A 13,956-nucleotide genomic window follows, 5' to 3' on the forward strand; every position below is an offset into this window, starting at 1 on the left:
GAATACATTTTTTTTTGCAGCACAGCACGCATTACACACACCAACAGTGGAGAAGAGTTACTTAACAATACCTATTGAAAGGACATTAATGACTATAAAATTTAGACATGCGTATTTTCAGAAGAACTATTTACCATAAAAAGCTTATTCACAATATGACTCCATCCCTTAAAAAACCCAACATAGATTGGGACATTAAATAGCCATTTAAAAGGGGAAGTATGCCAGTGGAATAGGCAACAGATTCTCTGCTGAATAATATCCAAGATGCATGTATGCAATTTAAATATCAGTCACTTGAAAAGCTGCAGCTAAATATCTAGAGAATGTCCCTTTAAAAACTTACAAGATTCAAATTCAGTTCCACTTGCACACACATTCTATTTAAATAAAAATAAATATATAAAAAAATCTTCAACTTATTATCATGTACAACTACACAGGAGAGAATGTTGTTATTTTCAAAGTGACAGGAAATACCTCTTCAGTTTTTGAGTTTGTTTTCCGTTCCAGTTCTTTAGCCAAGCTTGGTAAAATTTCTTTCTTGTCTGATAAAAATGTAAATAGATTAAAAATTATATCCTTAATTTGTACAGAACCATGGTAGGAGTGGTGTTCCTCAGAATCATATGAACTTAATGCACCTGATGTAGCTGACCCAGTGATTAAACGAATATGTGAAAATAATCAGTGCCCCATAAAATAGTTTACCCTCCCATTCACTTTTACATTTTGATGAAGCTTAAATTTTGATGTTTGATTTTGAAAATTATGGGAAATATTGACATTTAATTTTGAATCCTGTTAGTAATATGAAGTCAACAGACTTCATTATGTAAAAGCCATTAAAACTGCACAAGACCACTAAAACTGTATGAGTCACTCAGGCATTGTACTAAGGGACATAAATCAAGTTTTTTTCAGGTGCTTAAAAAGAGTTTAAGTTCATATTTAGCAACCCACATGTGATTATCTTTTGCAAGATCCTGAAGATTCTCCCTCCCACACACACTTCAAATAGGAGCCACAGGGTGCTCCATGCTTCTCAGAATCAGGTCTTTTAATTAGATTTCTACATATGGATTCTAGAGTCTTCAGGAATTCATTTTTGGGTTAATAAGATTTTCAAAGTCATTACCATCTGAAGGCTGTTTGATGATCTGTGTGAAATGATTGAGAGGCTGCAGTTCACTAAATAAAAATAAGTACAGGTTGGACCTTTCTGGTTCAGCACCGTCGGGACCCGACCAGTTCTGAACAAGGGAATTTGCTGGTCCAGGGAAGGCCTCCTGCTACCAGCCCTCTAGCCTGCCTCCCAGCCCCGCTGCTGGCTGTAGCTATCCCCGCTACTGGGGCTGCCACATCCCCGGCCCCGCCTCCGCTATCCGGGTTACTGCGTCTGCCATGTCCCTGGTCCCACTACTGAGGCTGCTGCAGCCCTAGCTGTGCTACCAGGGCTCTGAACCAGTACCAGCACCAGCCCCACTGGGCTCTGAGGGTACGTCTAGACTACATGCCTCTGTCGCCAGAGGCATGTAGATTAGGCTACCAGACATAGGAAAATGAAGCAGTGATTTAAATAATCGCCGCTTCATTTAAATTTACATGGCTGCCGTGCTGAGCCGACAAACAGCTGATCAGCGCGATAGTCTGGACGCGCGGGTGTCGACATCAAAGGTATTTGTCGACCACCCAGGTATGCCTCCTGGGATGAGGTATACCTCGGTGGTCGACAAATACCTTTGATGTCGACACCCGCATGTCCAGACTATCGCGCTGAGCCGACAAACAGCTGATCAGCTGTTTGTCGGCTCAGCACGGCAGCCATGTAAATTTAAATGAAGCGGTGATTATTTAAATCGCTGCTTCATTTTCCTATGTCTGGTAGCCTAATCTACATGCCTCTGGCGACAGAGGCATGTAGTCTAGACGTACCCTGAGATGCCAGCCCTCTTGCCACTGGGGTGCTCAGCCAAGACTCCCTGTTTCAGGAACATCTGTGGTTCTGCTGGACCACGGATGTGGCCGGACGAGGGAGTCCTGGTTTTTGGAGATCCAACCTGTACAACTGACATTCATGAGGCTGTTTCAGGAGAGAGCAAGAATTGAATATGAAGACAACTAACCAGTATTCATCAGAGGAGATAGGGCTGAGGAATATTTGCAGACTAACGAGTGGAAGTTTGCATTGTCATGATCCATGCTTATCCCTATACTATACATAGTGAACAAAAGACTGTCAATTTGGTATATTTTCTGGAAACTAAATGTGTCTTATGTTTAATGTATTTCTTCTAGCCTTATTACAGTATATCTGAGAGCATGCTTTCTTTTATAGCCCAACTTCTTCATAGGCTGCAATGAACTACCTGTGATGCTGGCAGAGCAAGTGCCAGTTCGTGTGAAGGTCCCCATACTCAAATGGCCCCTGACAAATAGCTGGAATCACTTGTGTGTCCTTGTTAAGAGGTATAAATTATAAGAATGTGTTTAGATTTTATTGAACGCTTGTCACTTGCTGCATGCATTAATCTCATTCATAACATTTGTAATCCCTTATTGACAGATATTATTTGAGTCATGATATTGTGAGCGTCTGTGACTGTGTAAGTCTGCACACAAGAAAAGACATTAAGTAATGTGAGAGGCTGATTTTCATCAGAAGGGGTTATACCTGGGGTGGGTAACAAGCAGCTCACAGGCCAGATACAATTTGCCAGGTTTAGCCTCTGGCAGGCTGCAAAGACATTTTATTTAAATGAGTGTCCACAGATACAGCTCCTCGCAGTTCCCGTTGGCTATGGTTCACCATGCCATTTCTCATGACTCCTATTGGCTGGGATTGGCAAACTATGGCCAATGGGACTGGAGAGCAGCTGTACCTACAGATGTTCAGGTAAATAAAGTGTCATAGAAGCCTAGACCTGGAAGGAACCTTAGCTATGTCTACACTGCGGAGCTATTTTGAGATACCTCTGATATTCCGTGTCTTAAGAGCAAACACATTACAGGCAGTCCCCGAGTTACGCGGATCCGACTTATGTCGGATCCGCACTTACGAACGGGGCTTTTCTCACCCCGGAACTCACGGGCGGCAGGACCACCCAGACGCGCAGTGGTCCCGCCACCGCGTCCTCTGGGGCGAGAAAAGCTGCTCCGGGTGTTCCTGGTCTGCTGGGGACCCCTCCCAGCAGACCAAGGACACCCCGAGCAGACCAGGGACACCCGGAGCAAAGCCTTGGAGGCGGCGGGGTCCCACGCCTCTGCGGCTTTGCTCCGGGTCTCCCTGGTCTGCTGGGGGGGGAGGGGGTGCGCAGCTAGTGTGCCCCCCCCCCAGCAGACCAGGCTTTTCTTGTGGACGCCTGGGGTAGAGCAGCTGGGGTGCTGCCGGGTTGGTCCTGGGGGGACCTACCTGGCAGCGCCCCAGCTGTTCTGTCCCAGGCTCCAGATTCAGCCGCTGTTGAAACTGATCAGTGGCTGATTCCAGGAAGCTGGGGGCAGAGCAACTCTGCCTCGGGCTTCCTGTAGTCAGCCCCTGGTCAGTTTCAGCAGCAGTGGCTGAATCTGGAGCCAGTTCTGAGTTACGTACAAATTCAACTTAAGAACAAACCTATAGTTCCTATCTTGTACGTAACCCGGGGACTGCCTGTATATCGAAATAGAATGGGCTCACTATTCCAACGTCCCTGTAAACCTCATTGCACAAGGAGTAAGGGATGTTACGGAATAGCAGGTTATTTCAAAATTACCTTGAAATAAGCTATGCAAATTGTGTAGCTTATTTTGAAGTAAGGGTACTATATAGATGCACTCCTTCAGAGCTCATCAAGTCCAGTCTACTTGCAGGACCAAGCACCATCTAGATGGTATCTACTGTCTTGGCAGCCCACCAAGAACTAACCCAGGTGAACTGCGCCTGGCCTACTGGCTGCTTATTGCCCACCGCCCAGGTTAAACCTTTCTCTAAAGGCATTACACATGTATGGAAATTTCTGTTGCAGATTCAGGAACTGTAAAAGTATCTTAAGTATATGCAGTTTCTAAATCTGAGGGAGTGAGGGCCGTGAAGAGAAAACCTTACCTGAATGGAAGCTTGTATTCTGTTGAAAAGAAACTTTGATTCCAAGATCATCACCTAGTTCAGTAGAGTTCCTTTCGCCATCATTCTCAAATTGTTTATCCATATGAGAGACAGGGAAGTCACTCTTTTCTCCCAGTTTTGCGTCTACAGTTATTTCACCTTGATTCGTATTTACTGTCAATTTGCTTACATGTTCAGAAATTAGTGAAAGAGTCTGTGCCCTAGGAAGTGGAGTCCTTATTTCAGAAAAGTCACTTTCTAATAAGCTACTGTTAACATTATAGTCTATGTTTTCAAAATTATGATTTCTCATTGCTTCTTCTGAAGGAATACAAGGTTTTGATGTAGCATCCACTAAAGGAATATACTCGTCAGCTCTTTCACTACCTGCAGCCATCTCTGTAGAAGGGCTAACAATGACTGTAGAACCTGTACTGATCTCCATGCAGAGGGCTTCATTTACACTCATGAGGTTCACTGTAGTCTCAGCTGTTTCTGAAACATCAGCGTCTGCTGTGATCTTAGCTACTACTGATTTTCCCATTACAACATTCTCATGAATCTCCCTTTCTCCTCCATCCATGCTATTATCTCCTTCTCTACCACCCCTGGGCAAAGAACTATCACTTTTTTCTGCGCATGTAGATGACAGGATGCATTCAATTTCTTTGCTACTGTTAACTAGGACATCATTTTCATCTTTTACGTCTGTGTTTGTAGCAATGAGCTGGCTTTCTTCTATGACTGCAAAGGTGAAAAGACTGTCACAGTCTTCCATTGTACTGAGAGCAATCACAGTACCTTCCTCTTTATTTTCTATACTTGAAGCAACGTGTTGATCTTCATTGCTGCTGGCAACTTTGAGCACTGGAGCCCCACATTCTACCACATCCCTAACAAAAATCATAGAACCACTATTTTTTCCTTTTGGGTTTATAGCAGTTAGCTCACACCGCTCATCTGTTGTTGCACTGGTATCAATCACCTTAGGTTCTTCTGCTACATTTGGGGAGCTCATGGAACCCTCATCTTTTTCTTCCGTTTCTACGGCAATGAATGAACTTTCAGCTTGTGTGGCTGCACTGATCAAGACTATATCACATTCTTTTGTCCCACTTCTGGTGATTATGGCAGCATCCAGTCTTCCCTCTGTTTCTGAAGCAGTGAGCTGATCCTCATCTTGTGTGGCTGCACTGGGCATAGGAGCCTCAAAATATTCCATACTTGTAGAGATCATGGAAGCGTCACTTTTTGCTTTTGCGCCTGCAGCAAGATGTGGAATCCTATCCTCTGTGGCTTCACTGGACATGAGAATTACTTGTTCTTCCATTATACTTGTGGAAATCATAGCACACTCATCTTTTTCTTCTTTGCTGCTTGCAGTTGGATGATTCTGGTCATCTCCAGCACTGGAAGCACTGGGCATGGCAACCTCATATATCTCCATGCCTATACAAAACACAGTACTTTCATTCACTTCTTCTGTTCTTGTAGCAGTGAACTGACTATCATATTCCATAGCTGCACTGGACATAGGAGCCTCAAATTCTTCCATAATACTTGTGGAAATCATAGTACACTCATCTTTTGCTTGTTTACTGCTGGCAGTATGTGCAGTGTCTTTGAATTCTGTGGCTGTACTAGGCATGGGAGTCTCAAATTCTTCACTGTCTAGTAAGACAGTGCTTTCATTTTCATCTGTTCTTGAAATGGTGAGGGAACCTTCTTCAACTTCTGTGGCTGAACATGGTTTGGGAGCATCACCTTCTACTGTACTGGTAGAGATCACATCACCTTTAGTTTTTTCTACTCTCTCAGTAGAAGCAGGTGGAGACTCAACTTCATTTGTGACTGCATGGGTTATGGCACCCTCACATTCACTGCCATGACTTCCATTAGCACCACTGTCACTCTCTTCTTTAGCTGCAGCAGCAAACTGATCTTTATCTGTCACTGCACTAGTCATTGGATCCTCATACTCTTCAACATCTATAGACATCACATCCTCATCTTTTTCTGTATTTGGGATTAGAGCATCTTCATCTATGTTTGCACTTGTCACACTACTCTCAACTATCCCTCTTGCTCTTTTGTTGATTATGCCACCATTAGCTTCTTTCTTTGCACCAGTATTGCTATCAACTCCATCATCTTTATTTATATTTGTGGCAGCCACGCCTGACTCAGCTTCTACTTGCTCTGCAACTATGCAGATAATGGAACTTTCACTTTCTTCTGCACCTATACAAATGAGTGCACTCTCACCTTCTATTCCTGTACAGGTTGAAGCATTCTCTATTTCTTCATTTTCTCTCCCAGTACTGGTCACAATACCCTCACCTTCTTCATCCTCTTCTTTTGCACCTGTACTAGTCACAAAGGCTTCATCATCACAGGGCCCTATGCAGATCATAGGGATAGTAGCTTCTTCTTTTGGTCTTGTACTGTCCATTGCACTTTCACATTTTTCTATATCTAAGCCAACTGCAAAACCTTCATTGCTATCTTCCAGTCCTGTGCAGACTGTTGCAATCTCAGCATCATCTTCTGTTGTTATGCCCGTGCTAGTCACTGCACTTTCACCATTCACAGTATCTTCACCTTTGTCAGCACTTGTTCCAGTCATGGTATTCTTGTTCATGGTCATTTTGACACATGCACCAGTCACAGCACTGTCTTCTTGTGCATCTGCACAAGTCACTGAGCCAATTATGAAGCCATCACCTCTTTCTTCTGCACCTGTACAAGTTACAGCACCCTCACTTTCTTTTAATTGGCCAGCACCAGTTACATTGTTCTGGAATTCATCTAAATTGTTGATGCTCCTGGATCCTTCACCTGCATCTGTGCCTGCACTGGTTACAGCACCATCACTTTCAACTTCACTTATACAGGTAACAGAACCTTCAAATTTGTCCGTATGTCTACAAGTTGAAGTCTTGCACTTTTCTTCTGAGCCTGCACTAGTTACAGCATCATCTTTTTCTTCTGTCCCAGCACTGTTCACGTTGTCCTCAATTTCTAGTCTGCCTGCATTTACTGAATCTTTACCATTTTCTTCTGTATAAATCGTTGTGCACTCACCACTTTCTCCTTCCTTTGTACTAGTCAGGAAACTTTCACTTTCTGCAAATCCTCCAGTGACACCACCACCACTTTCTTCAGCTACTGCAACTGTACACTCACCATCTGCTTCTGTGCTGAAACTGACACCTTCATTACTATTTGCCCATATACTTGCAGTTAACCCTTCATCTGCTTCTATGCTGGAACAGATTAAAGTAACCTCACTTTCTTCTGAGCAAGTAGTTGTGGCATCACTTTCCTTTTCAGAATGTATCACAGCACGCTCACCTTCTCCTTCTCCAGTACTAGTGGCCATTACAGTGCTCTCAAGCATTTCCTCTGTGCTAGTTCCTATTGCAGTGGCCTCCGTTGTGTCTAGTCTGTTGTATACGTGATCAACACTTCCTGCACTGGTGCCCACGGCATTGCTTTCATTTTTATCTTCAGTGTTAATTATGTCATCATCATCTTCTGCGCCATGAACTACAGAGTCTCTAATTATTTCTTCTGAAACTCTTACAACATTAATAGACACTGGCTCCAAAGAAGAGTCTACTGTGCCACCCATATCATGTCCTTCACTCTTTTTGATAACATCCACTATGGCATCCTTTTCTTGCTCTGCAGCAGGGCCTATATTTAAGTTGCCACTTTCTTTCATTAAGACAGATTTTTTCATGCTTATACCTGTATGATCTGCAGCTTGGTTAGTCATCAAGCTTTTGCCTTCTGTTTCCCCAGTTACATTATACTCATTTCTTCCTTGCACACTATTTAACCCAGCCATTTGATCATCATCATGTATACTTGCCTCACCCATGTTCTCTCCGACTACTTGTACACCAATTAGATGAGTCTCACTACCTTTTTCTTCAGCAACTACCATGGTAACCTCACTTTCTTTCATAACACAACCTTGCACAGGGCTACCCTGTTCCACATGTGCAATTTGTGTTGCATTATTGTCTAAATTAAAGGACTCTTTATTTAAATAAATCTTATCCAAGACACAAGATTCCTCTTCAGCCAAATTCGGCAAAGAGTCTGTGAAGTCTGAGCAAGACATATCCATGGACTTTTTATGGGAAGTATCTTGTCCGGATGAATTAATCGCTAAAGAAACATTTTCTTCAATAGGATTGACTACATTGTTTACATTTTTTAGCTGTCTGGCATCTTCTGAAGTCTGCTCCTTAATAGGAGCATTAAGTAAAATTCTGCCACTTGTTTCATACACAATGTTCATTTGATACGCCCCCTGTTTAATGGGTCCTTGCTCCTCAGAAGTTTGTCTGAACACAGTATCTAAGACATCAACTCCTTTAATAGGATTTGTTTCATGTTCAATGCTTTGTTCAGAATTTCTGTCAACTGGAGCTGTAAACTCTGACACACACATTTCAAAATCTACCAACCTGTTTTTGATTTCATTGTTGGAGCTATGTAGGTTCATATTTTCTTTTACAATATTTTCAGAGTCCCTGTCCAGTAGTGAATTACTACTGCTTTTTTCTTCAGTTTTAGATGCTTCATTTACCTTTGCATTAGACTGCTCTGAATCAATTTCCATTGGCTCTTCTACTTGTTCAGAATTTAATGAGTTATCAGCAGTCCTGATTGGTGTTTGAATGGCTGGAATGTGGCTGGTTACAAATGTTTCAGTTGCTAATTTTTCCTCTTCCACTGTAATTTCATGGGCTAACAAACTTCCTTTTTTATTTTCACAAAGTAATTTCTTACTTGACTTTTTATCCATAATCACAATTCCTTGCACCTTTTCATGGCTACCATCCATTTCTTTAATATCTTTGTCCTCCAATTTGTTACTCTCTTCCTTCTTTTTCATTTCTTTATTGCTATGCTTTAAGTTTCTGCTTTTCTGACCCTCTACTGACAGCTTTTTTTCTATTTTGGCACAACTTAAATCTTTATCACTCTTATATTTCTCTTTTACAGATTTTTCTCCTGCTTGTAATTTAACTCTGCGGCTAAAGTCTTTTTGTGAACTATGAACTGAGTGCATCTCACTTTCTAGCTCAAAATCAACAATGCTTTCGTCAAAAACTTTATCTTCATTTCTGGATTTGCGTTGTTTATCTGTGTCCATTTCTTCCATATTCTTATCTTTGTCTGGTTTTTGACTAGTTTCGTGTTTTGTAAAACTTTCTTGTAATTCTATTTCAATTGGTTTGGACTGTTTACTGTGACACTTAGCTTTAGACTTAGAAGACTTGTCTTCTAAGAAGCTCTTCGATCTTCGTCTGTCTCTGTGAATACTATCTTCTTGCTTTAAATTACTATCTGAATTAGCTGATTCTATTTCATATTTATCTTCTGAATAACTTTCACTTCTCCTCTGTGATGAAGAAACAGGTTGCTTTGAATTACCCTGAGAATCCTTCTGTGGCCTAGAATCACTTGATGATCTTTTGGATTTGTATTCTGCTCTTGACTTTTCTGTAGAAATGTGTCTGTCTTTTTTGTTATTTTCTTTACGTAATATTTCTTCATTTTTTAAAGTGTATTCAGAAACATTTTTTCCATCTTTGCTAGCTGTTGATATTTTCCTTTCGCTTCTGTGTTTATTTTTTTTTTCAAATTTATCATCTGATGGAAGTTTTGTTTGTTGATTATATTTTTGTATATTATCCTCTCCTTTCAAGCTTCTCTCAAAAGAATGAATGTCTATTTCATCACTTACTTTATGTGAACCGTCTCCTTTATACCTATGTTTTACTGCCAATTTATCTTCTGAAAGAGTTCTCTCTTTTTCATTTTTCTCTCGACATGATTTCAGTTCTTTCTTGGGAATACTTTTTATATTTTGAATGTCTGTATCATCTTTTTTAAGATGTTTTTCATTTTTAAAGGCATACTTCTGCTTCTGCAGTTCATCAGTACCCGTCTCTGCTCTGTCCAGCTGCTTTTTAGGATCCTTTGTTTCAGTGTCCTGCTGGGTCCCTTCTATCTGAAGCGAGGTAGATAGTTTTCTTTTATGTTCTCTTTCCACTTTAGGATCATTTTTGCTTTCCTCAGTTGAATGTACTGATTCTGAAACTCTTCTAACAGGCTTGGTTGCTTCACTTTTTCCATGATTATGTTTCAAATCCTTCAAAGAGGTTTTTTCACAGGTCTAGAACAACAAGAACAAAACAAAATCAGTATACATACTAGATTCAGGAATCGATTTATCTCAATTCAGGGCTTTGAAAACGTTACAAAATATTTCTTGTAAGAACCGCAAGTTAATTTCTCTCTCCCAAAAGGACAAATATGAAATAATCATCAGATTAGTAGGCCTCCCTGAATTAATTTGTTTGAACTAGAGTTTAATCTTTAAAATAATCCAATCTTGATTTAAATATTTCTAGTGATAAAGAATGTCATCACCTTTGGTGAATAGTTCTAATTGTTTATCAACTCTCACTATTAAAAAAAATTGCATCTTATTTCCAGCCTGATTGTCAAGCTTTAATTTCCAGCCATTAAATCTCGTTGTCTCTGTCTGGTTAAAAAAAAAAAAAAAAAAAAAAAAAAAAAACACTCTGATCAAATTCTTGTTTCTAAAACATAAACCAATCAAAATCACCCCTTAAATGCTCTCTTTGATAAGCTAATGAAACTTCTTGAGTCTCTCACTACTTGAGTCTCTCATAACACACGTTTACCAAATCCTTTGCAATTCTCACAGATCTTCTTTGAATCCTCTCCAATTTTTCAAAGTCTTTCTTGAAATATGAATGTCAGAGCTGGACAGTGTTCCATCAATGTTAAATACAGATAATGTAACCTCCCTAACTCCTCCTAACTTACTGTCACACAAGAATTAGAGGGAAAAATAATTCATAAAGATTAATCTAGTAGAATAGATATTTAGTATACACAGAATCATTTTTCCAATTAAAAATGAACAGAACAAAGACATTTGATAATGTCTGTAGAGTAAAACAAAGATATTTGCTGTGGAATTTACTAACTGATCTATGACACAAACCTCATTTGTCTTTTGTGATTCTTTGGAATCTTCTTCAGGATGTTCACATTTCTTTTTCCAGCTATCTTCAACATGCCTAAAATAGATAGTCAAATCATCAGAAAAACCTTGCAACAACTGAGTAACTCATCAACTCTCAGACTAAGAGAAAACAGACATTGTGCACACGATGGGGGAGAGGGGAAAGGAATGCAAGCCAAAATAGGGAAAGAAAATGTTAAAGAATATTTAGATAAATTAAATGCATTTAAATCAGCAGGGGCTGATGAAATACGACCTAACAAACTAGCTGAAGCAATTACCTTTGAGAACTCACGGAGGATGGGTGAAGTCCCTGAGGGCAGGAGAAAGGCAAACCTAGGTACCTATCTTTAAAAAAACAAGATAACCAAAGACAATCTGGGGAACTATATATCTGCCAGTCTAACTTCAATGCCTGGAAAGATACTAGAACAAATTATAAAACATTCAATTTGTAAATATGTAGGGGGATAGGATAATAAGTACTAGCCAACACAGATTAATCAACAAAAAACCGAGGCCAGACTAACAGAATCTGTGTCAGAATTACTGGCCTAGTGGATAGGGATAAATGGGGTGTGGAGAGGATGCTGTGGACATGATACATCTTGGTTTTAGCAAGGCTTCTGACAGAAGTCATATTTGCATAAGCAAATTATGGAAATATGGTGTAAATGAAATTAGTATACTGCAGGTGCACACGTGGTTGAAAGATTCGAGAGTACGCAACAGGGTTTTTCAGTGATTTTCTGTCGAACCAGGGAGAACATACATGGCAACTAAGCTCCCTTTAAACCTTATGGCTGCACAGATGCCTATTAAGCCCTGCACATGGGCTCAAGGCTGCAGCAGGGACAGAGGCTTCTTCCCAAGCCCCAGACCTGCCATGGGAAGGAGAACATCTCCTCACTGGCCCCAACTCTAACCATCTGCAGTGGGGGGAAATGTCACTCCCCACTGGTGCCAACATGGACCTGCCCTGGACTTGCCGCATACAGAAGAGAAGCATCCCGGCCGCAATCTAGCCCTGGCATAGACTTGCCATGGCCAGGGGAGACGGGTGCCAGCCCCAACCCAGCTCTGGCACAGACCTGCCAAAATCAAGGGAGAAGATCCCCTGTCGCAGTCCCACTCCACGGCTGCAACACTGCCAGAAGTACCGCTCCCTAAACTTTCAACCTGAGCCCCACCTCAGAGTCCACACCCCAGCCAAAGCTATAACCTCCCATGCTCTTACGCTCTGCCCCAGCCTGAGCCCCTTCCCTACTATACACTGTAGACGTGTGGAATGAAATGTGTTATGTGCACCATATAGTGGTGATGTGTCCATATTAGTGCACATAACAATATGTATACCGCACGTGATCATAAGAAACTCGTCTTAAAAGGACGTGTTCAGGGTTTAGTACTATTCAATACTTTAATCAATTATCCAGATATTGGAGCAGAGAGTATTTTATAAAATGTGGATGAACTCAAGCTTACAGGGGCTGTTAGCACTTTACAGAAGAGGATTAGAATTCACAAGGACTCTGGCAAACTGGAGAAATAGTCTGAAACTAACAAAAGTGAAATTTAATAGACACTTACGAAGGAAAAATTCCAATGCACAACTACAAAATGGGGAACAACTTGTTAAACAGTTGTTCTGCTTCAAAGAATCTGAGGGGGTTATATAGTAGAGCACAAACTGAATATAAACTCACAAAGCAATTGAGAAAAAAGCTAGGTTTTATCAAAACAGGAGAGCTTTTAGTAAGACACAGGTTGTTGTTGTTCCACTCTGCTTGGTACTGGTGAGGCCTCAGTTGGAGTACTGGGTTCAGTTCTAGTTCTGGGTCCCAAACTTTCAGAAAGATGGACAGATTAGAGAGTTCACAGGAGAACAAAAATGATGAAAGGTTTAGAAAACTTGACTGATGAGGAACAGTTAAAGAAGCTGGGCATGTTTAAACTTCAGGAAGGAACTGCTAATAGTCTTCAAATGTGTTAAGGGCTGCTATAAAGATAACTGTTCAATTGGTCTTCATGTCCACTGAAGAAAGGGGCAAGAAGCAGAAGGGGTTAATCTGCAGCAAAGGAGATTTAGGTTAGATATTAGGAAAACCTTTCTAACTAGCCAATTAGCCCACCATAAGATGGGATTTTCAGGTCTCTCCTGAGCCTCTGCTCACTCTCTTTTGCTCGCGCTCTCTCTCTCTCTCTCTCACTCCCTACTGCCTCCCCCTCGGGGGACTGCGGAGCCCAAACAGCTGTTTGGGCTATGTATTCCCCATGCTTCATGGGGGGTGTGGAGCCCGAACGGTCACTTGCACCACTTGCTCCCACATGGTGGCCTGGCTGAGCAGCGCAGAAGTCAGCCGAGTGCCACAGCGGAAGACGGGGGGGGGGGGGGGGGGGGGGGGGGGGCGGCGGGGTGGTGACGTTCATGGCGAGGGGGCAGGGCCTGGAGCCGCTGTCACGCCGCACGTCACCGCCTCGCCTCCCACCGTGGCACTCGGCTGACTTCTGCACCGCTCAGCTGGACCGCCGTGGGGGAGCAAGCAGCGCAAGCGGCCGTTTGGGCCCCTCACTCCCCATGCAGAATAGGCCACTCGGAGGGAAAAGCCAGCATTTCAGGCAACAGCACCGCCCAGAGGGAACAGCCAGCATTTCGGCATTACAGACTCTCAAATACTGGGCTACCATATATATGATTATAAGGGTAGTTATGCTTTAGAATAGACATCTAAGGGAGGCTGTGGAATCCTCATCATTGGAGGTTTTGAAATACAAATTAGACAAATACTTGATC

General features: G+C 41.8%; 1 protein-coding gene across 3 annotated transcripts in view; it reads right to left on the bottom strand.

Moving 5' to 3' along the window:
• The window catches only part of BOD1L1 (biorientation of chromosomes in cell division 1 like 1), a 60,968-nt gene that overhangs the window by 28,876 nt on the left and 18,136 nt on the right, over positions 1 to 13,956 (bottom strand). For all 3 annotated transcript variants that reach the window (XM_075930721.2, XM_075930719.2, XM_075930722.2), the window contains exons 9-11: positions 11,142 to 11,217; positions 4,082 to 10,280; positions 481 to 548 (exon numbers count right to left, since the gene is read on the bottom strand). In XM_075930721.2, the coding sequence (XP_075786836.2) occupies positions 481 to 548; positions 4,082 to 10,280; positions 11,142 to 11,217 (6,343 nt within the window). The remainder of the gene's footprint in view (positions 1 to 480; positions 549 to 4,081; positions 10,281 to 11,141; positions 11,218 to 13,956) is intronic.

The sequence above is a fragment of the Pelodiscus sinensis genome, chromosome 4, assembly GCF_052426305.1.
Source record: "Pelodiscus sinensis isolate ZL-2025 chromosome 4, ASM5242630v1, whole genome shotgun sequence".
In the NCBI taxonomy this organism is placed as follows: Eukaryota; Metazoa; Chordata; order Testudines; family Trionychidae; genus Pelodiscus; species Pelodiscus sinensis.